Source organism: Asterias amurensis, chromosome 5 (assembly GCF_032118995.1).
Source record: "Asterias amurensis chromosome 5, ASM3211899v1".
Classification (NCBI taxonomy): Eukaryota; Metazoa; Echinodermata; class Asteroidea; order Forcipulatida; family Asteriidae; genus Asterias; species Asterias amurensis.
In genome coordinates, this window is record NC_092652.1 from 6,521,487 (window position 1) to 6,548,842 (window position 27,356).

The window sequence follows — 27,356 nt, forward strand, 5'->3', positions numbered from 1 at the left end:
GGACAGCTTGGGGGTTTGCGTGTGGTGATGGGGTGGGGGGGGATATGGAGTTGAAGGTGGTTGAATTTAGACCTGTACAAAGACCATCCACATGTTTTTGTCGCTATCTTTTATCAATCAGTCAATCATGCATTCTTTGCATTTTACTGCATTTCCATACATTTCCATATATCATAATGTATATTATACCTAAAAAAGAAAACTGTAATCCATCATTTTTTCCCTTTTCAGCTTATCTTTATTAAAGAAATTAAAACATAAAAGAGTCACCTGATGCGCAGAAGCTCTCAATGACTCAACAATCTGTCTTAACTCTTGTGCTTGTTATAAAGTCTCCTACATTAACAATACCGGTATTATATTTAGTGGTTTATGGTTACAAGGTTTTGTGTTTTTAAGACAACAGTACCAGTAGGCACCAGTGCTGTTGAGGCCTGCTCCCAAAACGACTGGCAATTGTGCATCTTTAGATTATCAAATCATAAAAAAAAACTATAAATCTAATACCCCTATATTTTTTATAACTTGTGGCAAAAATAGCAACAAATTCTGCTGATTGTTACATATTAATCAATGCTTTTTATGAGGAAAACAATTCAGTGAAAAGGACATACAAACATGCAATAATAACTTAAGTAACCAGCCAGACTTACTTCACTCCTGAGTTCTGAGAAAGTTGCGACATGGCGGGACTAGTTTTCTTTGGTCAAGTGGTTATTGGATGACATTTTTTTGGCCCAAGTGCAGCACAACACATTGTGTAGTCTGGTCTGGAAGCCTATGTGTGCACATGCCTTTTTCGACTTTTAATCGCAAGTTTTTTTAAACACTCTTAATAAATAGAATGACTATTGTTCTGGATGTATTACACCATTAATGTTAAGCCTACCTTGTTTGGTTTCTGTGTATGTTGTAAACTACTTAAAGGATTTGGGTACCGTTTCAAAATGTCCATAGATTTACAATAAACTTACAGGGTTTGAAGATAATGATAGTGGAAAGCTTCCCTTCAAATATCACTTACAGAGGTGCTGTGGTTTTTGAGAAATGAGTAAAACAATGTCATGAAAACAATTTTGAGAAGAAAATTATTTTCATGACATTGTTTTACTCATTTCCCCAAAACTACAGCACCTCAGCACGTAATATTTTCAGGGAAGCTTTCTATTATCATTATCTTCAACCTGTGTAAGTTTAGTGTAAATCTGTGGACATTGTGTTTTTTGTCCTACAAAAGTTACATATACCCTTTAGGACTATGTGGATGCAAATGTTTATACAAAAACCATTTACACATGTACATACTTGGATATAAATAGATTTTTAAACTAGTAACCGATTATTCAGCCATCATTGTTATTTTACTTGAACTTTATAGTGTGCTTCTGTATGCATAAACTATACGTATGGTGTTGGCTGTTTTTTACAGAAAAACACAATATTAAAACTTTGATGTCTTTTCAATGACTCTCAATAATTCTATGTGAAACTAAACTCGGGAAGATTTTGTTCTCAATAAATAAATACGGCTATGAAATTTTAGTTCAAATAAAAGTTATTCGAATGGATTTATAATAATAAGAAGAAGAAGAACACTTATAGTGCGCCGCCATCCACCACAAGATGCATATAAAGCAGTTTTACATCTTGAACAAATGTTACAATGTGTAGGAGATGCTTAATTGAGTACGTGTAGATATTACACTTTTTGAGAAAATTAACCCATAACTACCTAACTGGTCACAGTCAGCAGCACAGTCCTTGACGTAATAGCCCATGTAGAACAAACTGTATACCGTTGAAAAGAGTACAAAAATCTCTATATTATGTGATATACATTTTGTCATGTTCCCGGACTCATTTCACAAGCAATGAGAGTATGGAGAGAGACACTAAACTTCTTTTTTCAACTACATGTACAGTGTTTGTGTGTTCTAAGGGGAAAGTCCATTAGTAGGCAGGTACGGGTTAACTTGCCTAAAAAGAAATCCCCTTCACATAAAATTTCCATTTTCCACATTATAATTTTCCTTCCAAATCCCATACACAAACAATAGGCTATAACCCCGATACCCCACAAAATGGTGTTGCAGGCCTGGAGTTACACGCCATAAGCCTTTTTGAGATATGGCGGACACAATGCTACAACACTATGAGGTTTGGGTAAATTTGTGCGCATTGCCCATAGAAATAGAACGTGTGTTATTCGGTGTAGTGCGCTCTTTTTAGGCGACGCGACGTTTACACGTAAAAGTATTGACCACCAACGTTCTTGGTAAGTGTGGCATCATTCCCCGCATGTGTATCACGCCCGGCATACCTCAAAAGGCTTATGGCATCCGTTGCCCCTACTCTTGGCCTTGGTGCCCCTCCAAAAATTTCCCATTAACTTTAAAGACATTCCAATGGAAGTGCCCAAAATGAAAATGGCCTTGCCCTTTTAAAAGATGGAATTCCAGGCCTGGTGTTGGTTACCTCTTAATATACACTATCTACAGAATTCCAATGTGCAAGAAACTCCTTACGGGACCGCTTCAACGTAGTTGCCCGGGAATAGTCCCGTCACCCCATTGTAGACGCCCTCAAACCAGCCGTCGGGATTCTTTTTCAACACGTAGATGATGTCATCCTCCTGAAATGTCAACTCATCCTCTCTTGTCTGTTGGTAATCGTAGATGGCAACAACTACATAAAAGGAAAGAAAACAGATTTAATACTTGCATTCTTGAAGGCAAGTCAAAAGCCGTGTTCCTATTGGACTGTTTTTCTGTTTAAGTACCGTGACAAAATTAAATCCAATGGGGATGCATGGTAAACTGACCTCCCTGTCCACCTACCGCGACCGTGATGTAAAACTAACAGGCGGAAAGAGGTTGCAGAATACTTCCGCGCAGCCACAGTAATTTATCAGGGTCGCTAGAAAGTCGAATGGGAACAGCCCCACTCTACTCTAAACACGCTGTACAACCTTATGCAAATGTCACACAAAATAAGTCCAGGTGGGAACGCACAGTAGAATTACACGAAAACTGGTTACAGAAACTTTCCGGGTTGCAGCAGAAGCAAAAATCAAATCGGAGCACGGCTAAACTCTTATTGCCTCACATTTATCTTAAAGCCCATTGATTTCCAGTGACCTTGCATGATCGATAATAGGCAGGACAACTCATATAGTGCCTTTAACTAGAAAATAATATCGAAGTCTTATATAACGCACATATCTACCAAACAAGGTACTCAAGGCGCTGAGTATATACAAACTTTCAGAAAGAGAGGTTATTGCAGTGATGAATTGTGAGACCCAATTTTTTAGCACCTTATACGGGTTTACAAGGTGCTATGGCGCATCAAGCAGCAACAACAAGGAACACCGGGGGCGAACCCCTTCTCTTTTCAATAAGTGCACTGGGTTCTTTTACATGCGATACAAAACACATGGGACCAACGGCTTTACGTCCCATCCGAAGGACGAAGCAATGGTCAAGTGTTTTGCTCAAGGACACAGTGTCACAGCTTGGGATTTGAACCCACACTCTGCTGATCAGAAACACCAGAGTTTGAATTCGGTGCTCTTAACCGCTCGGCCACGACACTTCCACGACACTTCCAAATTCAAAGGGCTGGACACCTACATTAATTACCTCAAAGACTAACAGTAAACAAAAACAGTGCTCTTACCAAGAAAGTTTTTCTGGTCATTTACTTGTTGAGTAATTACCAAAAGTACAACCCGCGCTTTAAAAACAGGTACTAGAAGAGCAAGCTGAAATGTTCATGCAAACTAGGCCTGGGCGAATTATTCGAATATCCGGTTAATGGCGAATAGGTTTTCCTATCCGTAACCGCGAATGCCTTTTTTTTCTTAACCGGATATCCGCATAGGGCGCGAATACCTATTTACAAACCGGATATTTCTGTAATTACAACCGAGTAACCGGATATTTTTTAATATCCGAATATCCGCGGACGTCGGGCGACAACGGATATAAATGTTTTCTCTGAATCCTTATGAAACTTCTATTAAAACAGCATAAAACAGCATATATTAAGTATTTAACTATGCTCACCTCCGTGAAGATTTAAAACAATGACATTTCTGACGTAATTTGTTCAAAGATTACAAAAGTTTTCCTTCACGTAGAGTCAATCACGATCAAAAGAAAAAGCAAATCGCCATCTTTAAATTAGATCCGGTCATTTTTATGAATGAACCGAGTGACACTGTCTAAAACTTATATCAATCCGCCCATATGATCTCATTCACAAACGAACAGCGCCCTCTAGCGGCAAAAAAAAAATATTTTTTTTATTTTTTATTTTTTAGCGCCCTCTAGTGGCGAAAAAATTATTCGAATATCCGGTTAATTTCGGATAGTTGGCCAGCGGTATCCGAATAACAAAATTTCACTATTCGCCCAGCACTAATGCAAACTAAACCTACCCTTTTCCAAGTATTCTGCTGGTGCATTAGTATCGATGATATCGCTGGTCTGGATGAACTCTGGTGGTGGTGGCATCTCATCAGTTAGGCCCATATTGGAAGGGTACGATATCTCTTCCATTGGGGGTGGAGGAGGTAAGGCTGACACTGCATCAAGGTGGTACATAATAACAAAATCACTTTGTTATGTCAAATATTATAAATCCTCAAATAAAGAGGTGTGAGACAGCCTTGCTACCATGGGCAGCGCGCCGTATCGATACCTCTCGTCACTAATCCCTGGGAGGGTTGTACTGGGAAACAACACTGATTGGCTCAGCAAATTGGTTTGTATTAGGTGCCAAGTGTGTGCGCGCGTAGTTTTAAGATTTTGTATGTTGATCACGGACACGTTAATAAAAATTTTTTAAAAACATTCTTTCTGACGATGGACATACGTGAGCGCGATGAAAATATTGAAAAATGAATGTGTGCTAATTTATAGCTCATTTAAAATGTGCTAGCAACAGCACATTTAAATTTGACAATTCCAGGGGTTATGATCAAGCAAGGCATGCTGGGGGAAAATGTCCTAACTCGAGATAGGATTTATCCTAGCATTTCATGAAATCGGTTGCAGGACAAGGTTTTTACCTGCCGTTAATTCATCCTATTTGAAATAGAGTGATGGAGATACCATGGGAGAAATTCACATTGCCTGGGGTTACATTTGGATTCCCGAACCACAGCAGAGCCTTAGATCGCTATCTCCTGGAAAACAAGCAGCAAGTCTCTACATGGCTAACTATGATGTCATACTGTAGATTACAAATTGTTTATCATTTTGTGTATATCGTCTGGAACCTTACCTTCCATATCTGGTGGTGGTGGAGGGGGCATGTCGCCACCCCCGCCCACCATATCCGGTGGAGGAGGCGGGGGCATCATCATCATGGAATTTCCACCCTCACTGGATGCTCCTTTGGGTGCGCTGACTGGTCCCCCTGGTAGTGGGGGAGGCGGGGGTGCCATTGCAGGCGGGGCCATCATTGGAGGTGGGACCATCTGTGGTATACTAGCACGATTGCCGTTGTAGTGCATCTCCGGTTCTGTGGGAGGGGCAGGCGGAGGAGGGGGTCCCCCACCTTGTGGGGCATAACCTATTTGACTTGGGGGTGGTGGTGCTTGCCCAAATGCCACAGAAGGCGGCCGCTGTTGTTGTTGGTTACTGGGGGGAGCCTGTGGTGGCCCCAAATCTCTGGTTATGGGCGCGTAAGTAACAGGTGCCACGGGTGCATTAGGCGGGGCAACAGGGCGTCGGGTATTCCGACCCCAAGTGTCAAACTTCCCGACGTTGCCAACCGGTTGGTAAATGGGGAAGTTATTCTCTTGGCTGCTCATGGTGCTGGTGCTACTGATGGAGTCTGTCCTCTTCTTGCTGACGTCGGGCGTGCGTCCTGCCCTGGAGCTGCCGCTCAGTTTCATGCCGTGACCTGTGTCGTCTAGCGCGGTGTAGTCGATGGGGCTTGACTTGTACTTCATTGGTTTCTCAGGGTTTGCTGGAGCGATGATCTTATGGGTGCGGGGACAGTTCTTATTCGTTGTCAGCACACCGATTTCTCGCCGAGCGACCTTCTCTTTATGTATGCTCACATTCTGAGTCAAGGAAGAGATAATATCTTGAGTTAGTCTCGGCTCCAAACCCTTTGTTACAACATAATATTAAAAATCACAGAGATCTCCCATAAGAATTGTATCTTAATGCCTTGAAACACAGGCTACTTAAAGTTAACTCTTTTGAAAAAGCCAGGCTTTGATTGAGCCCCCATTCTTCATTCCACACAAATGTTTGGGTGAATATTTAGTTATGACTTTCTGGGATTTGTTGTGGCCCTGACTTTCCTCAGGCCTGAAACCTACCCGAGCAATGTGGTTGATACTAGACTCCATCTCAGCCAGCTGCACTCCCTGTAGATCCAACATCTGTAGCATACTGGTGGCTAGGGTGTTGATCTGGTAGGCAACACTCGCAAGCGACTGAGTTGCATAGTTCTTTGTCTCGGCCAAAGCCTCTCTCTTGTTCTCGGCCTACAGGATGAAAAAGACACAAGAGTTAAATAGGATTGGGAGTTACGTAGACAGCTACTTAGACACAGATGTACCCACAGTGGCATATTCACCAGTCATGCTAGTTAGGCCTGGGCGAATTATTTGAATATCCGGTTAATGGTGAATAGGTTTTCCTATCCGTAACCGCGAATGCCTTTTTTTTCTTAACCGGATATCCGCATAGGGCGCGAATAGCTATTTATAAACCGGATAGTTCTGTAATTACAACCAAGTAACCGGATATTCTTTAATATCCGAATATCCGCGGACATCGGGCGACAACTGACATGAATGTTTTGTCTGAATCCTAATGAAACTTCTATTAAGACAGCATAAAACAGCATAAATTAAGTATTTTGCTATGCTCACCTCCGTGAAGAGTTAAAACAATGACATTTCTGACGTAATTTGTTCAAAGATTACAAAAGTTTTCCTTCACGTAGAGCCATCCACGATCAAAAGAAAAAGCAAATCACCATCTTTAAGTTAGATCCGGTCATTTTTATGAATGAACCGCCCTCTAGCGGCGAAAAAAACTATTCGAATATCCGGTTAATTTCGGATAGTTGGCCAGCGGTATCCGAATAACAAAATTTCACTATTCGCCCAGCACTAATGCTAGTGTAGCTAATGAATCTTGACATACAAGCCTAGTTTCTCAGCCAAGTCTCTGATCGGCGTATTAAAGTCTGTATTATTTTAAGCACTGAGGTGGAACAAGTAATAATTAGTGCAGTGGGGTAGTGCTCTCTGTCAATTTGAACAATAATACGGTTTATCGCGAACAGCAAAATATCAAGAGAGGGTGCTGTTGAACTTTAAAAACTGTTTTAATTAATATGATAGTCCCACTGTAGTTTAGCATGCAGTAAAGGCCTAGCCTGAAAAACGAAACGTAATTACTCAAAATAATTATTAGCATAAAACCTTTCTTGGTGACGAGTAATGGGGAGAGGTTGATGGTAAAAAAACATTGTGATAAACGGCATCCTCTGAAGTGCCATAGTAATAGTTTTCGAGAAAGAAGTAATTTTCCACGAATTTGATTTTGACTTTGAGACCTCAGAATTTTTCAGATCAGATCAGATGAGATTTAGAACTTGAGATCTCGAAATCAACCATCTAAACACACACAACTTTGTGTGGCCATGGTGTGCCAAATGTTATTTTTCTTTCATTATTATCTCGCAACTTCAACGTGTTCGATGACCGATTGAGCTCAAATTTTACAGGTTTGTTATTTTATGTATTTTGTTGAGATAAACCAAGTGAGAAGGCTAGTCTTTTGACAGTTACCAGTAGTGTCCACTGTCTTTAATCCAATCTCACTTGCTAGGGTTCTACTTCCTGCATGCAGTGAATGTTTTTGATTTTGTGTGCAAAACAAGTCACCACTAACTATTAATGGCACTACCACTGGACTTGTCAGTACACACATTACAATTATTTAAAAAAATAAAATAAAAAAAATCGCCCTTGCCTTTAAATAATTGTCGTCGCAATACGATGCCACATCCAGGAGATTTGCATGGCTGTCCTGTAAGGCTTTCCTCCCAGCCGGAATCTCACTGTCAAAAAGCTCTCCTAACCTCGACATTTTGACTAGAAATTAGGATTTTCCGCCAACTATCGACAGGTCACCCTCATCATTTCGGTCCTAATCTCTTGCACTGTACTTCCGCATACGGTCAATGGTAATCTTTCATATCGTGTGTGTGGAAGCGTAGCAAGTACATGGATTTTGTGTCACAGATTGGCCGGATACCAGCAAGGCGTTGGGTGAGCCTGCTAAAGTATGGACTGCCTCAAGGGCATTAAATGTGACGAGATTGTTTGTTTATGCGTGTCAAAGTACAGAGCGCCTTATACGCAAGAAATTACGTTAACAATGACGCAAAGCAATCATTCAAGGCATATCTTGAAGATCGTGTTGTATTGCACTTGTTCTGCCATTTGACCACTTCCCATCAACAATAATAAATCTACCTAAAATGTAATGAGGGAAAAACAGATTATAACTAACAAATAAATATCCGCGCAAGCTTTCGAAACAGCAATGTACTTTGAGAAAAACAACTTCAATCATAGTTTATACTAATAGTGCAACTTTTCAACCCAAAACCCCAGGAGGGCTATTCAAATAGTCAATAACAGTACACCCTAATAACAACAAATAGGTGAATTACACATTGTCAATATTTTTTATTTGTTTAACTACATCTAATTTGCATTTATATTTTGTTTTCAGTTTAAAAACACAAACATTTAATTTCCAATATAATTATGCCTAAAATGATTGTCAGATTATATTAATACTGTTTATTATCCAAACAATATAATTAATAAAAAATACTTTCCACCTGTTACTTCAATAATAATACCATAATAAGTAAATGGTCCACCTCTTGATATCAAGTTCAAAATAAAAGTGAAAGTTTGGTAGGTAGTATCAATATATAAAATCTTGCACTTCTTGCAGAATACTGATACTTAAGAAAATACTGAGATAACGGCAAGAATCCAAAAGCTTAGTAGTTTGAGTTCTAAAAAAGCTTAAAAAGCATCTGTTAGATGAGTAAGCCCATTCCTGATTTTTGAGAAAGCCCATTCCTGATTTTTTTTTTTTGGGGGGGGGGATTTTTAGCCTCAGTATGTTTGATTAAAGTAGAATTAGAAACAAAATATGAAAAACCATAATAAGAAAATGGAACCACTTTTTGAATAATTGATTAATTAAACTATTTTTCTGCAGTCTACCAACAGTTCTAAGAGCTTCTAATATGAATAACAATAATAAAACACATTTATATATCACATTCTGGATCAAAGATCCTTTGATGCACTTTACAAGTTATAAAAACATTTTTGTTTTAAGTGGTATTAAAATTTACCGTTGGAATGAAAATATAAAAATTATAAACCATAAACAGTACGGTAAAATGAAAATAGTAATATACTTTGTGTAAAATGGTAAAATGGAAATAACAGACTCTTTTAATGAGGTAAAGGGCATAGAATATAGTAAGGTAAAAGTAGAATTATAGTACTAAAACATGGCAAAATTTACATCAAACATGTGAGAAATCTCTTTAAAGGGAAGGTACACATTTGGTAATTACTCAAAACAAATATTAACTTTAAAACTGACTTGGGTAAAAAAGGCAGCTAAGAGCTGTTGATAGTATAAAGCATTGTGGGAAACGACTCCCTCTGAAGTAACGTAGTTTTTGAGAAAGAGTTAATTTCTCACTAAAATAATAAAAGACTTCTAGCTATCTAGTAAGTCTTTTATTCCTATCTGAAAGCACCCAAATTCTTCCAACAAGGGTGTTTTTTCTTTCACCATTTTCTCGCAACTTTGCCCAACCGAGCCCAATTTTTCACAGGCTTGTTATTTTATGCTTACTATGGGATACACCGGCCAAATGAGAACACTGGTCTTTGACAATTACCAAATGTGTACCTACAGTGCCTTGAACGCACATTTCCTCAACCACACAAGCTATTTTGACAATCTATACATATGAGAGGGCTTTACAAGTACTTAACAAAAAATGGATATGTTGGTGAACTTCTCTTTTGACCTGTATAAACCGGAAGTACCCATTAAATGTTTTTAAATTTAATAACTTTAAGGTTGAAAAGTACACCTTTGATGCTCTTGATTTGTTGAATAAAGACAAATTTACAACAGCAAGATTTGGTAGGGCGCCGGAAGGTTATTCCAGAGGTAGCAGGACCAAATCCCACTCTAATCAATTTTTCTCTAAAGGTGCCCCACTGAACAATTTATCTAAAATTTATCCAGTAAGTTCACTTTGGCTAAAATTACAATACTGTATAGATTACAGTAAAATTTTACTTGGACGCAAGTTATTATAAACCATACTCGACACACACGACTTGTTAGACACACACACACATTCAAGATCCAATCACAGGCCTGGTTTTTTAATCTTTAGGAAGGCATTTTCATTTTGCAAAAGGCACTTCCATTGCAAAATCTTAAAGGGACACCAACCAATGCCAAGACAAAGGCCTAATTTCACAAACTGCTTATTAACAACCGGTTTTGTGCTTAACTGAAATAGTTTCCATTTCATAAACGCTGCTAGTCATAAGCACACAAAAAGGCATGCTCACCTTTAGGTGCTTACTTTATACAAATGAAAGACATAACAATGCAAATTCATTGTGAACCTATAAGATGGTCGCCTAATTTTCTTAATATCCTGATGCTTAAGCAAATTTGTCTACTTACTATAATCAGCGCTAGGAAGTTGGGCCTTCGAGCAACAAAGGCCATCAGCCATGGCCTCCGTGCAACTCCAGGGCCCAAATCCATAGCGCTGCTTAAGCACAAAAAGTAGCTTAGCACAACAAAGTTATGCTTACTAGAAAAACATTACCGGCCAACCTACCATGTTCAGTGTACAATTTAAGACTGGTATCCTGCTCAATTATTCTAAGCAAAAAAATGTTAAGCAATTTTTCTCCGTGTAAGCAGCTCTATGAAATTGGGCCCTGGCCTGAAGTCAAAGGGATTGGTGAATGGAGTATACACGCAACAAACTGACGACCGTGATCACACCTCCACGGTGATGCCTTCAAATTCGATCGTTGATCAGATCACAGTACATTGCAGCCCCAGCAGCATTGGTGAGGGTAGTCTGGTGCATAGACCTCGTGTTCGAAGCCGTACACCCAGAAGCGTGTGCTCACGTCCTTCCAATCGTAGTGGGCCTCGGTCACCGGGACTGAACGAAGAGTTTGTCGCTGAATAAAACAAAAAACGAACAACAATAATAAGAACAATTGTTTTTTATGAAGCACTTTTCCCCCAGAAGGGCTTCTCTAAGCTCTCCAACATGTCATCACCCCTTACACCAACCTCGCTACCATGGGCAGCGCGCCATATCACGCTAGCTCTGTGTACGTCTCTAATCCCTGAAAGGGAAACTCCGATCCGTGTCTTTGATTGGCTATCATATACGCGCAAAATTTGAAACGCCGTGCGTCTCCAAAAAGCTCTATACGCCGAAACGCGTGCGTATAAAGATGTACGTATTCACTTTTTTTGTCACGCAACGCTGAACGCCAAGACAAGTTTATGACTTTTATTACACACAGCGCATCCAGCGTGTGCGCGACTAACACCCAACACAGAACGGATCAACCACAGGACTAATTGTAATATCCCTTATATTTTGATATTTTCGAGTTACACTTCCAGGGCTTATGATCGAGCAAGGCATGCTGGGAAAAAAATGGCGCGGCAAGATCGATCACCCCTGGGAACGAGGTTGCCCTTACACCCCACTCCAACATGTCATCACCCCTTACACTATGTGATTAAACCCATTTACAAGTACAGTATGGCTGGTTTGGCCGTGCAGTCTTGTATACATAGGTAATCTGATTTAATTTAATTTCATCTCATTTATTCTGGTTGTCAAGCCATCATTCAGAGAAAAACAAACTTAACCACTGTACTATACAATATCCCCATGGAGAGAAGAAAAAGAAGGACATCTCAGTTTTTAGAGGTGGGAGGAAAACCCAGAGAGGTATTCCATGGGAAACCCCTGCAGTCAGGTATGGACTTCAAATAGTGCCCCGACGTGATTCGAACCAGGGTCCTAGAGGTAAAAGGCGAGGTAAGATACCACTACGCTAACCTGACCATCATCAGATTCAGCCAGTACTTGGTTTGATGGTTTGATGGTGACCTACCTGCTGGTGAAGCATGGCATTGGGCCAAGCACTGCGGTGATGCTCAACGATACGGATGGAGTTCTGGTTCACCTCTTGAACCGGGAACTGTGAGATTGGCCACACCTGGAGATGGATATAGGTATAAGTAAGCAATTTAGTTGTACAGATTCTGTTTCAACATCCATGCCAACGACCCAGAGTAAAGCTAATGATAGAGGGTGCACTGCATTGTGAATTACCTGTACTGCCTTGCAAACCAAACTGGCTACCACAGGGTTGACAAAATAAGGTCACAGCCCACCACACAAAGAAAAGGAAATCTAAAAGGATATAGCTTTACAAACTTCCTTTTCCAGAAGTTCTAAATTTACCACACATCTTAATCAAGAGCCAATGTCATAGCACGCTCAGCTTAACGGTCAGTAATTTTTTGTGCTAACTCTAGCAGAATAATTTGCTTAAAGGATTCGGGTACTTTTTCAAAATGTCCACAGATTTACATCAAACTTACAGGGTTTGAAGATAATGATAGGGGAAAGCTTCCCTTCAAATATTACTAACTAAGGTTGTGTAGTTTTTGAGAAATGAGTAAAACAAGCCACAAAATAGTTTTGGTCTCATGAGACCAAAACTATTTTAGCATGTAAAATCCCCTTAACCAGTAAGTTATGATATTATACCAAAACCATAGCATAACTGGTTAATACGTTTTTACATGCTAAAACTGAGACAAAAATTATTACTTTTACTCATTTCTCAAAAACTACAGCACCTCAGTAAGTAAAATTTCAAAGGAAGCTTTCTACTACCATGATCTTCAAACTGTGTAAGTTTAATGTATCGTGGACATTGTGTTTTTTGTTAGGAAAAAGTACCTACACCCTTTAAGCGAAAGCCTATCCTGATTCACAGGTCAGCAAGAAAAAACAACGTGGCCAGCTTGGGCATTCGTCATGGATTTACAATGTTATGTCATTCATTTTCATACAGTAAGCACTGGAAGGTTAGCATGCCTTTTTGTCTGTGCTTTACGGTATAGCAGCGCTATGAAATGGAAATCGCACAGTAAGCTTGTGCCTGCTATGCATGTACAAAGACTATTAACATAATTGCACTTACAAAGGGCAGTGCTTGCTGAAACACAACCTGTCCGCTGACGTCCCTGATCAGCTCATCCGGCATGTCTGTATGCTCCAGGATATAGTCAGATGAGTTGTTGACACTAGAGAGAGACAGAACAAATACTGCACTGTTATTTAAGATCATTTGATAAAAATATTGATAATAAAAACACACTTATATTATTATCTATAATTCGTTTCTTCTAGAGACATGAGAGTAGTTGGATATCAACATGACAGTTTAAAATTAAACCAAACAACACATATCAATGTTCTGTGAAATGATATTTAGATTTGTAGAAAAAAAAAAATAAAAGCAGGTATTTGTTGACATTTTTGTTGTGGGACGGCCCTGTAGAAGTGCTGTTCACCTGTTTCTCCTTGCCACTAACAGGCTTGAAATTTAATAAAATTTTAAGGTTTGTGTCAGAAAAAAAGAAAATCTCAGTCGAAGTTCTATGTTAAGGACTTCATCTTTTATTTACTTTAGTGTTTTACCAGTATGAAGTGCAATAAAACAAAGAAATATTAATGTACAATGGATTTACGTGACTCCTAGAGAAATTGCTCTGTGATCTGGTGATGTTCAAAAACTTGACGACTAATGAAGCTGACACTTCTACAGGTAAATTATACATAATATACATCTTCATTTACAGCAGGGATTCTAGTCATGGCTAAAAGGTTTGACCTACAAAAGATACCAAAACCCTTTCAAAAGCTTATTCAATTTTTTTGAAAGAAACTAAGGGAACTTACTAAGAGACTGTGAGGAGAATGTAGTGCCTGAGGGTGCGGCATCCTTCACAAGTAGGACAAGTCACCCTGCCATCGCCACCACAGCGCATACACCTTCAGCAAAATAAGTTTCTAATGATTAGTTGAAATCGGGATGTTGTTTAATAGTTGGGCAGACAGGGGAAATTTGAGAGGGAATTGTGATTTTGATGATACAACCATGGAATTTGGCACACTGTCAGCGAATATCATGAGAAAGATAACTAAACTAATTAGAACTGGTGGCTGAGAACTCAACAGTTAAACCGGTATGCTGTGATCGCTAATTTTTTTCTATTTATGATATGGGGGTAAAAGGAGTAGATCTTGTAGTACCGTATAGTCCTATGTACCTTGCAGGAAAACACTGAATGTTAAATTGCCTTGAGTATCACTGGGTCACGGATATGCACACTACATAAGAAGCCACTATTAATGAACGACAAAACAAATTGTAACATACCTGCGACGTCCTGAGCCGTGGCAGGAGTGACAGGTTTCACGATGGGATTCCCCATCACGATGGACAGTTCTGTGGCCACTACCGCAGCAAGTTGAGCAGCGAACCTGCATCCAAGAATGAAAGAGTCACATTGTAGGAGGAATGAGTGAAATACGGTAACACACAACGACAAACAGTACATGCTTTTTAAATTAATAATAATCAAAATAAGAATTCAAACTGTTGTATGGAGCAGAAACATGGACCCTCCTCAAATCTGACCTCAATCGACTAGAATCGTTCCACATGAGGTGTCAACGATCAATTCTTGGCATCCAGTGGTTCCACTTCGTCAACAACAATTAGGTCACCCAAAGAACATGTCTACCCCCCATCAACCAACTAATTCAATGCCGCCGCTCTGCCTTCTTCGGTCATTACGCTTGTCTGGCTGACAACATCCCAGCTAAAAAGCTCTTAGCATCACCATCAACCCCAGGGGAGGCCTAGCACCAGCTCCTGGCTGGAAGAGACCTAGAGGTCGCCCTCGATCAAACTGGGCCCAACAACTTGGCCAAAATCGACCTAGCGAAACCAACCACATGTGGCGTGAGGCTGTAGGGCGTGGACACAGGAGATCGGCGCGACGGACCCTTGCTGTCTCTGCGGTTGATTGATTGATTGGTTAGAGCTGCCTCTTATCGTTATGACACTTATCGAGTCTTCCCTTAATCTTTCTTAGCTCCCTAGGGAGTATGCAACCTGGGGCAACCGTAGCGCTCTAAAGATTTGTTCATACACAATATCAACCTCTACCCTTGCAGGTACCCATTAAAACCCCTGGGTGAAGAGAAGCAGTTAAAGTAAAGTATCTTGCTCAAGGACACACGCATCACGACCAGGACCCGAACCCACACTCCAATGACTTAAACACCAGATCTACTATAGGATTCGAACTGCCTCTAGCTACCGGGCAATCTCGGTGGTCCAGTTGGTATGACACTGCTGTAGAACTGCCAAGGTCGTGGGTTCGAAGCCCACCCGAGTAATATGCCTGTTACTTTTGTTCACAGAACTCGGGACATCATTGAGCATGCCACGCTAACACAAATCTGTGTTTATAAATGAATTTACCAGAACTTGAATTCGATACTATAAACCCAATCAAACATGGCAACCCATAGATATGTTAGTCCTTACATCAGAAAACAAACCTACCCTTCCTCTGCCATGGCAACGTCCACACATCACAAATCCTCGGCCAGTACACCGATGGCAGGACTGTAAAATAATCATTCCAAAATGAATTAGTTCAAATTAAATTTTGTAAGGAGACTACAGCAGCAGTAGATAGTATAAAGCAGTTTGAAAAACATTTCACTTCAAAGTAATGAGGAAATGTAAAAAAGACATCAGTTTTTATGCCCCAAAACTTGAATCTGAGACAGATTGTGTATTCCTATTTGGAATTATTCTTCCTGCATGGATGTAACCGCTCCAGATTTCCTGTAATACTAAAAAACAAGACCACCTTGTTAATTAGTTTATTATGTACATCCATATTTATATAGCATTCATAAATACCTCAGTTTCGCTATTCCTATTGGTTGAGAGCGCGTCACGTGGGTGTGTATAAACCTTTGTATATGGCCAGTAAAAAGTGTTGAACCATGGGCGTGACACGCGAGCTAGCACCTGTGCTTATGAGACAGTTTCTTCACTCCTATTGGTCGAAAGCAATGGCCAGGACAGTTGTGCCACATCACGCGATACACGCGACGCGCACAGCATTCCCTTATAAGGGGTTGTTTACCCGAGGGTGGCGGAGGGCCTTACCACTTCATAGCAGGAGGGGTGTTGTGTTGAAAGAAATTATTGAACAATTATAATTTGTGCATTTATTTACTTTTTGACCAAAAGTGTTGATGTTTGTTGTCCGAAAAGATATTTATGAATGGGAAGAAGTGTGTTGAAGCGGTTTTCAACTAACAGTTTAAACTCGCCGAGGCCTTGGTAAAATTATCAAGAACCAGGCCTCGTAAGAACTAAACCACTAGTTGAAAACCTCTTCACCACACATTGATTCCCTTATTAAAACAATCAAAGAGTTCCAAAAACGTATGGTACATTTTGCCTTAAATGCCAAAAAAAAAAATTGAGTATTTTCGAAAGTTCCAATGTGCGGGTGCGATTCTTACAGTCTATTGCAATTTCCCCTATTCTCAACGTTTGATCTTTGCTGAGCCCCACCTTGGTAGTAGTAGTCGAATATCAAAACACTACACAATCAAAATACAACTTGTTTTCATGAGAAACTACATCTATCAATACTGCAAGTATAACGAACAGAGTAATCAAGACAGAAAGTGAAGTTTAAGCAACCACAAGAGGGCGCTAGACTGAACAGGCGGAGTTACTCTTACCTGAAGATAAGACGTGTGAGGCACCTCCAGATGCTTCTCATGAGTCTCAAACTGGGTGTTTGGTCGACATTCCATCGACCACACCGGTGGCGGAGCACCGTTCTGAGGGCCGTCCACCATGCCGCCAAAGAAGGGCTTAAACTTGCGGGATGTCGTCCTTGCCTCGTTGAACGTTTCCAGTGTGTACTGTAAATATTAAAAACATTTTTTTCACATCATGCCATAGTCTTTGTGCAAGATCTTACTTTGAGATAGAAACCATGTGCACTCAACACTGCATACAGGTCACAACTATTTCAATAAAAGAGGCAGTCTTTAGAGCCATGAACCAATCAGCAAGACGGGTTGTTTGATGTGTAGGGCGATAGAGGATATTAAGGTTTCTTAACAGTGCTGCAATTGTCCTTTAGAGAATGGTCTTGCTTTATATTCTACTACCGTTGAGTAGATTTTCAAAATTCAAAGACTTCTCAGTTCTGAAAAGAGCTGTCCTTCTTTTTGACTGCTACTACCTTGGCGGAAGGTAGAAAACCGGCTGGGACTACTACATGTACTTAAGCTTTTAGGAGATTGTACCGTGGAGTTCTTAATTGGTCTCAAATGGCCTTTGAGAAAGACTCCACTGGGGTCGAAAAATCAGGCCATTAACTTTGTTTTCCAAGTTAGAGACTTTTTTCTTCTTTTTTTTTCTCTTTATTCAAAGTCTTTGAATAATGGCCTAAAGGTACAACTTACATGAAGAGCATGCGTGGGTATAATCTTACTGATCGTCATGTTCTTGGCAGGTCTTGAGCCGTAGCAGCAGTGTTTGTCCACATACGTCAACATGGCCGTCTTGACTGCATCCTCCTCGATGTTATCTTTCCTGCATCGTCAAGATAGCAAAAGCACAATTTCATTTCATTTCAGGTTTTTTTCTGGTTGTGTAGCCACGAACTCTCAGAAAAGTATACTTAATAAAAATGAACTTAATCACTTTGAGCCCATTTTGAGATATGGCGGACACAATACAAACAAGGTTGGGTAAATTTGTGTGTGTACACCCAAACCAAACAGTACACTCATATCACATCTACCATACCTCAAAAAGGCTAATGGAGAGCAGACGAGGAAGAAGTCTCAGTTTTAGACGTGGGAGGAAAACCCTGGAGAATTATTCCAGGGGAAACCTTGAGTCAGGTAGGGACTGAATTTGACAATTGCACAGAAAGCTCTGCTTAATACCAGACGCAAAAAGGGTATTTCACAGATTTGTAGCTTGTGAGCAAGCATGCTCCACGTAATTACTCCATTCCTCGCTTACATAGCAGAAAATTGGTGCTTGCACACACTTAAACAAAACCCCTGTCAAACATTCTCTGTGTGAAAGACAGTTGTCCCCAGTGGGAGGAATCCATATTTATGAGTGATTTTCCTAGAAGGATTATGTCAGGGAAAAGCAAAGCCGTAAAATTTGGACCCGATCAACTTACGTTTCAAACACCTCTTGTGGGCGATCGTTTTCTGATGGGGGCTCATATGCAGGTGGAGGGACAGGTGGACCTGAAACCAGAATTAATTTAAAGTAATTGTTACGAGTTAACTTGCGGGTATACCAGGAGTGGGTGGCAATATGCCCCTGCTGACATTTGATTTGGGGTCTATAGCCAGAATCAGTCAAGGGTAGGCCTCACCTACAACATGTAGAAGTGGCCATCTGTCCTTGTGAATTGTGCGATATCTCATAAAACCAATTTTTCTGATTTATGTATATTTAGTCTTGAGAAAGACACTGTACTAGAGTCAGAACGTCAGCCCATCAACTTTTTTTTTGTATTTATACCCTTGGTCCTTTTGGTTTTGGTTATTTGCAACGGCTGATTTCATTTTCCCAAGCAAAGTACATATATAACCACATTTGAAAACTAGCTCACCATTGTCAAAAGCGACGGTTTCATATCCAGGTACAGCCTCCAGCTTGCTAATGTCTGGGGCGGCTCCTGGCTCCTCCGATGCATCCTCGTTGTCATCGGGGTCATCATCAGGAACATTGTCCCACTTGTACGGAGTGGCGCCCTCGGAAACTGCACCAGGCTTCCAAGCTGTGTAAAAGTTACAAAAATGTATCTTACTATTAACTATTGTTATTATTACTGATTGGTTTATTTCACAAATAAAAGCTGAATTGAGTTTTATTTTTACAACATTAAGAAAGGTTAAACATTTTAATGTATTTACATATAAAATGTACATTAATAAGTTTAAATTATTTCAAAATTCAAATAATGTGGATACAACAACATTTAAACAACAAAGACATAAACTCAGTCATGGACAACAATGACATCAACTCAACAAAAGAAACAAAGACCGCCACATTGACATTGACAGCAGCTAAGACGTGAACAACAATGACAGAGACATTGACAACAATGACAGCAACTCAGACATGGACAACAATGACAGCAAGTCAGACATGGACACAGTGACAGCAACTCAGACATGGACAACAATGACAGCAACTCAGACATGGACACAGTGACAGCAACTCAGACATGGACAACAATGACAGCAACTCAGACATGGACAACAATGACAGCAACTCAGACATGGACACAGTGACAGCAACTCAGACATGGACACAGTGACAGCAACTCAGACATGGACACAGTGACAGCAAGTCAGACATGGACACAGTGCCAGCAAGTCAGACAAGGACAACAATGACAGCAAGTCTGACATGGACACAGTGACAGCAACTCAGACATGGACACAGTGACAGCAACTCAGACAAGGACACAGTGACAGCAACTCAGACATGGACACAGTGACAGCAAGTCAGACATGGACACAGTGCCAGCAAGTCAGACAAGGACAACAATGACAGCAAGTCAGACATGGACACAGTGACAGCAACTCAGACATGGACACAGTGACAGCAAGTCAGACATGGACACAGTGCCAGCAAGTCAGACAAGGACAACAATGACAGCAAGTCAGACATGGACACAGTGACAGCAACTCAGACATGGACACAGTGACAGCAACTCAGACAAGGACAACAATAACAGCAACTCAGACATGGACACAGTGACAGCAACTCAGACATGGACACAGTGACAGCAAGTCAGACATGGACACAGTGCCAGCAAGTCAGACAAGGACAACAATGACAGCAACTCAGACATGGACACAGTGACAGCAACTCAGACAAGGACAACAATGACAGCAACTCAGACATGGACACAGTGACAGCAACTCAGACATGGACACAGTGACAGCAAGTCAGACAAGGACAACAATAACAGCAACTCAGACATGGACACAGTGACAGCAACTCAGACATGGACACAGTGACAGCAAGTCAGACATGGACACAGTGCCAGCAAGTCAGACAAGGACAACAATGACAGCAAGTCAGACATGGACACAGTGACAGCAACTCAGACAAGGACAACAATGACAGCAACTCAGACATGGACACAGTGACAGCAACTCAGACATGGACACAGTGACAGCAAGTCAGACATGGACACAGTGCCAGCAAGTCAGACAAGGACAACAATGACAGCAAGTCAGACATGGACACAGTGACAGCAACTCAGACATGGACACAGTGACAGCAAGTCAGACAAGGACAACAATGACAGCAACTCAGACATGGACACAGTGACAGCAACTCAGACAAGGACAACAATGACAGCAAGTCAGACATGAACACAGTGACAGCAACTCAGACATGGACACAGTGACAGCAAGTCAGACATGGACACAGTGCCAGCAAGTCAGACAAGGACAACAATGACAGCAACTCAGACATGGACACAGTGACAGCAACTCAGACAAGGACAACAATGACAGCAACTCAGACATGGACACAGTGACAGCAACTCAGACATGGACACAGTGCCAGCAAGTCAGACAAGGACAACAATGACAGCAACTCAGACATGGACACAGTGCCAGCAAGTCAGACGTGGACACAGTGACAGCAACTCAGACAAGGACAACAGTGACAGCAAGTCAGACATGTACACAGTGCCAGCAAGTCAGACGTGGACACAGTGACAGCAACTCAGACAAGGACAACAATGACAGCAAGTCAGACATGGACACAGTGACAGCAACTCAGACATGGACAACAATGACAGCAACTCAGACAAGAACACAGTGACAGCAACTCAGACATGGAAAACAATGACAGACACTCAGATATGGACAACAATGACAACAATCTTAGTACTAGTTTGACATCCACACTGAGCCACATTTCATGGCTATACTTTCTGTGCAAGCATTTCTGCACTAGCTATTTACAGACACTGGACACCTTTGGTAATTGTCAAAGACTAGTCTTCTCACTTGCTGTATCTCATCATGCATGAAATAACAAACCTGTGAAAATTTGAACTCATTTGGTCGTAGGAGTTGCAAGATAACTATGAAAGAAAAAAACACCCTTGTCACACCAAGTTGTGTGCTTTCAAATGCTTGATTTCGAGACCTCAAAATCTAAACTTGAATAGCCATGGCCACTAAAGCCCACTATCCATTTGACCAAAATTGTCCATAATTTTACCTTGCATTTCAACTCCCTGCTGTGGGGGTGCCCCATCTCCCCGTTGCGGAGGTGCCCCCTGTTGCAAGGGAGGCCCGTAGCCCTGCTGTGGGGGTGCCCCGTAGCCCTGCTGTGGGGGTGCCCCATAGCCTTGCTGAGGAGGTGCCCCATAGCCTTGCTGTGGGGGTGCCCCATAGCCCTGCTGTGGAGGTGCCCCCTGCTGTTGGGGCGGCCCATAGCCTTGCTGTGGGGGCGCCCCGTAACCTTGCTGTGGGGGTGCCCCATAACCCTGTTGTGGAGGTGCCCCCTGAGGTGGGGGTGCCCCATATCCCTGTTGTGGAGGTGCCCCTTGTTGTGGGGGTGCCCCATATCCTTGTTGTGGAGGTGCCCCTTGTTGTGGGGGTGCTCCATATCCCTGTTGTGGGGGCGCCCCATATCCCTGTTGCGGAGGTGCCCCCTGCTGTGGGGGTGCGCCGTAGCCCTGCTGTGGAGGTGCCCCCTGCTGTGGAGGTGCGCCGTAGCCTTGCTGTGGAGGTGCCCCCTGCTGTGGAGGTGCCTCATCTCCCTGTTGTGGAGGTGCCCCTTGTTGTGGAGGTCCCTCTTGTTGTGGGGTTGCCCCGTCTCCCTGTGTAGACGGTGGCTCCTGCTGCGGGACTGCCTCGTACCCCTGAGGTGGAGCCGCTGCAATTTAAAATTACAGAATCAACATGACAAACCAGATATACATCAATGGTTCATAAATGACAAATACTGGTCCTACCAAACTACAAACGTAATCAAAACACCACAAATTGATTGGTTACTTATTGTCTGAATGGATTTGTTGGCACATATACTGCACCACAAAATACTACCAAACTACCCTTGCCTGGCAAGGCATAAACCGGCCTATCCGTATAAACAAATATTGGTGTTGAACTACTTAATAAGTAGCTGTTGAATTACAAATAGCTGATCGCCTGAACACATAGAGTGGGCATTAAGCTTGGCCGATATCGATTTATTTTATTCACGATATATCGCCGACAATATATCGCGATATTAGATATAATCGCGATTAATGAAATTTGACATCATCGGTCTTCAAACTCCAAGTGAAAGTTGTAGAAGAGACAGTCATAGCATAAGAGAGGTCTTCTAATGACCTATTCTTCTGGTTTTACTCCAAACCTACAAATGTATAGGGTGCAAGATGTCTCAGCTAGCAAATATATCGCGATATATCGCGATTTATCGTGATAAAATCGATATTTCGATTAAAACCAAATCCATTCGATATCGAAATCGTTTCCAAATTAATATCATGATATTCGATAATATCGTGATATCGCCCAAGCTTAATGGGCATGAAGAGATTTACCCTCTTGTAACTAAGTACTTTTGACACAACAACCTTAAGTGCAGACACTGTTTGACCACTCAATCAAACTTCAAAGCTCTTACATTCTCACAAATTGGAAAAACTTTTCTTCAAAATTCATACAGCTAAATAACAGCATACACAAACTTCTTCCTCCGTTTCATAAAATCATTGAGTTCAGCCAATCAACTTTCATGCTCTTGGTCTTTTGTTTCCTCAGTGTGTTCTTTAAATCTAAACATTTTTTGTAAACATTTCCCAGTGGAAATTTGAAATCTTCAAAATCTGTGAGAAACTGTTCACGGGGCACCAAGGCAATGCCAAGACCAAGGGGTATAAGAAGCCATAAGCCTCCGTGGCCTCCGGAAAGTTCAACATGGTCATTGTGAAATGTCCTTTAACTTATCACAACAGATTACAATCCTCTGTTATCACTGAAAGATGTTGATGTTAATAATTATTAACTTACGTGCCGATGGCTGTTGACTCATTTCTCTGAGTTTCCTTCCTTCTTCTTCAAAGCGATTAATTTAGGAACTTCCTGAATGATCAGCAGTGTTTAAATCTTATCTGAAAATAAACAAAAGACATTAAGGCATTTTAACAGTGAAGTAAAACAATGATGATTAAGATCACTATGTGTGGGAATTACAAATAAGTACAGTCTATCATAAGGTAAACATTTCACTATCAACAGCAAAAAACTCATTAACTATTTAAGATTAGTTAACAAGCTTCTATGCACGCTGTGTCGTGCAGTGTTTTATCGAAAGACAGTTTTCACCTCAATCAACATTTTTGTAGAATGCAAACTGCCATTGAGAATATACTTTTACCAATACATGTAGGCACTGGGCAGTATCACTATATCAATATTGACCTTGACGTTTATATTAACTTGCCAACTCCAAAGGTCAGGGCCAATTTTCCTAAAGCCTATGAGCCCAAAAACCTGCTAAGCACAGGAAAATCTTGCTTACCAAAAACAGGTTACCCGCCAACATTCCATAAAGTTAATGACTGTTGTGACTGGTGCCCAACTCATTTTGTGCTTAGCATAGAAATGTGTCAAGTGCAGCAGTATTTTCTGCTAAACAGCTTTATGAAGGTTTTTTATGACACATCCCTCTACTCACAAAGCCAGACGGCCACTTGAACATGAGGGCCACATTTGAAATAACACAGGAGTGCAATTCATCAAATCCATATTTAAACGTATAATGAGTGTCAAGAGTGAATTCTAACATCTTGTAAACAGGAATGTTCCCATATGAGTGCTGCTTCTGTGCCCTGATGCATAACGGGTAGCTTGCTGGCAAGGTTACTCCCTACACATGCATTCAACAAAGTACAAGGTTAAAGGTATCACTAACATCATTGTCTTTGCTGTCAGTAATTTTGATTCTATCCAGTACAAAAATAAGTAGGGTTCAGTTTTTCTCTGAGTAATGAATTTTAAATTGAAGTAAACTATTGCTAGTACTTCTTGATATTGATTTGATATTATTTATAACAAAGTAAAATTTATTTTTATACATTAGTTTTAGTATAATAAGATTTGTTTTGTGAAGTATGTGTTTTAAGAAACTTCTTTCATTATTGTAATAAGTGATTTTTCTTCCTGGACTTAATCGTAGCTGATAAATCCAAGGAAACTTGATTTACCATAATACACGATCGGTGTGCCATCATAGACATAGTATTAGGCCTAGTTGCGCTAACTTACAGCAGTAGGCCCTAACCCCCCTCTCTCTGTCGTCGAGGATTACGTTATTAAACTAACTACATAACACATAGAGTGGGTTTGAGCCAAGAAACTATCGTACATCTTAATCGTACATACTGTGGATAAAGCCCCCCCCCCCCCCCTTGCTATTCCTGCTAAATGAGTGCCCCATGCTATTCCTGATAATAAGTGAGTGCGACTATGAGAGAGAGTGGACTGGAAGATCAAGGCTTGTTACAGGAAAAGTTTTGTAATTGTATGGCGCCACCACTTTATTCCATATGAAATAAATATAGTATTTATACCGACTATAAACCTCAATGATAAATCCCTTTTTGTAAAAAATTGTGAAAAAGTGGTGGCGCCATAGAGGCTATGCTTACGTACGGAAAGTTATCAAAGAAAAGACTATATTTATACTTCCACCCACAAACTCACAGGGGGGCCTTATAGTTTCTAGAAGTAATTTATTTAGACCTGGCAGTAACTGGGGCGCTGTACTCCTTTTTTCGAATACAGCGCCCCTTCGAAAAAAGGAGTAGTAGTAGCCCTGGTAGTGGTAGGACGTCGCGTTGCCTGCAACGGAGGAGTCCAACCTGGGCTAGAGTAGTAGCTGGTAGTACAGCACGGTACAGAACAGTAACTGGGTCCATGCATGGAGGAAGGAATAGATGGAGGAAGTAATATTTATTTAATTTTATAGTACACAGAAACAAGATGTACTTATTCACCTTGCTTACAATTACACATACCAAATTTGAACTGAAGATTAGAGCAGCATCAACTGAATCATCAGCAATCGAACCGTAACTTCATAAAATCATATCCTTCCTCGAGACCTCTGTGTATGATGATCAAAGCGCAGTCAGTCGGCTAATACAGTAGTTGCTGTAGGGGTAGCATGCAGCATCACTAAACAAAATGAATAGCGTTGTCGTGCGGTTGTACACACCATGCATGTCTGGGTCAAAACTTTTCATTCGCGCAAAATGTCAACAACCACACCCTGTGCACGCTGTTTATGCACATGTACATCATGTACAAGCCTATTTGTGTGCACTTCACTAAAACCATGCCATGGATAGACCTTTCTTTTGCAACGTCACGGCCCGAGTTTTTGCCAACCCTGATTGGAAAACTATGGAAAGCCGTAAGTGCAAATTAAGAAAAGATCGCTATTTTTGTAACAATGTAACAAAATTTGTTGATTTTGTTCAAAACAAAACAAATAATTATGAGAGGTATTTTTTTTTAATTGAAAGTTTCAGAAAATGTTGAATTTGGTTAAACCATCTGTTTTTAAGATTTAGTGTTTTACTTACATTCGGCCGACCATGCCAACCAAGGCGGTTTGTTTATCAACAAAAGAGAGGTCTATTAAAAACTGTACACGCTTGTGTGAACGAACGCTAGCGAGCGCTCTGTTTCTCTGATTTCCGGATCTCACCATGGCCCAATTTCATAGATTTGCTCTTTGCTTAATAGCAGAAAAAAATTGCTAAGCTATTTTGGTCCCCAGCCGACCGAACAGTTTGGGGAATTTGTTTTTGCTTACTTATCCTCGACCTATCTCAACATTAAATCGCTTATGATCGTAGTACTCTATGCTCGACCCCTCCCAACATTATATCGCCAACATAAAAAAATTATTTTAAATTCACCTGGAAGCGTTTTTTTTTTTCAAAATAAAGCTATTGTTACCAATATAAAAAATACGTGTTTTGATGAGTGGAATGTAAATAAACCAACGTCAATCGAGGCGCGATATTTGAAGAGAAAAATGCTGCACAGTGCTGAAAAAGACGTCAGACCGGACCAAAGGCATTATTGCTCTTGACGGAGTCAAGTTTAACAAGTTTAACTAACATATAAATCGTGACAAACAATTACTAAAAAAAAATTGTTTGATTGTTACTGAACAATAACTCTTTATGTTTGAACAAATAAATTTCGATTTCCATGTGACTAGATCGACAACGCGCGGCACCGTTGGGTTTTTGTGGGTTTTTTATGTGTGTGTGTGTGTGTTTTTTTAGTAATCTGTTCGAACACGGCAATGTGAATTATTACTGTTGAAGGTTTAAACTGTAAACGGCGAACTAAAAACTTAAGTAGTTTGTTATCCTCTGTTTTGTGTGTGTGCTTATTGTCTCTGCCCCTCCCCCTCTCTCTCTCTCATATCGTATTTATGTTCGCATTAATGTTTTGAAACTACTCATATACCTTCCCTTATTGTGATTATTAAACGTCAAAACAAATTTCCTTACACGCAGACAAAATGATTTGGTTTTCTACATTCTGTACGTCATTATATATAATAGGGTAAATAGCGCCGAAGGGCGTATAATAGAAACTTAAAGGAACACGTTGCCTTGGATCGGTCGAGTTGGTCTTTGAAAAGCGTTTGTAACCGTTTTTTATAAAATGCATATGGGTAGAAAGATGTTGTAAAAGTAGAATACAATGATCCACACAAACATGCCTCGAAATTGCGTGGTTTTCCTTTTACCTCGTCGACTAACACGTCGGCCATTTATGGGGGTCAAAATTTTGACTCCCATAAATGGCCGACCATGTTAGTTCGCACAGTAGAAGGAAAACCACGCAATTTCGAGGCAAACTTGTGTGGATCATTGTATTCTACTTTTAAAACATCTTTCCAACCATATGCATTTTATAAAAAACGGTTGCAAACGCTTTTGTTTTGACCAACTCGTCCGATCCAA

General features: G+C 40.6%; 2 protein-coding genes across 2 annotated transcripts; both read right to left on the reverse strand.

Moving 5' to 3' along the window:
* Nucleotides 1-181: 181 nt before the first annotated feature.
* Nucleotides 182-8,214, reverse strand: LOC139937541 (abl interactor 2-like). The gene is made up of 5 exons (XM_071932740.1): nt 8,010-8,214; nt 6,341-6,508; nt 5,290-6,076; nt 4,442-4,588; nt 182-2,685 (listed from the first exon to the last, which is right to left on the reverse strand). The coding sequence occupies exons 1-5, from the start codon at nt 8,124-8,126 to the stop codon at nt 2,522-2,524; spliced, it is 1,383 nt and encodes a 460-aa protein (XP_071788841.1). The 5' UTR covers nt 8,127-8,214; the 3' UTR covers nt 182-2,521.
* A 338-nt stretch (nt 8,215-8,552) lies between these two features.
* On the reverse strand, nt 8,553-25,741 carry LOC139937535 (protein SSUH2 homolog). The gene is made up of 13 exons (XM_071932732.1): nt 25,383-25,741; nt 23,374-23,474; nt 21,566-22,225; nt 18,921-19,088; nt 18,480-18,549; nt 17,743-17,872; nt 17,008-17,193; nt 15,803-15,865; nt 14,606-14,709; nt 14,125-14,217; nt 13,364-13,466; nt 12,263-12,367; nt 8,553-11,305 (listed from the first exon to the last, which is right to left on the reverse strand). Exons 2-13 carry the CDS (start codon nt 23,393-23,395, stop codon nt 11,159-11,161), a joined length of 1,851 nt encoding a protein of 616 aa, XP_071788833.1. The 5' UTR covers nt 23,396-23,474; nt 25,383-25,741; the 3' UTR covers nt 8,553-11,158.
* Between the last annotated feature and the right edge of the window lie 1,615 nt (nt 25,742-27,356).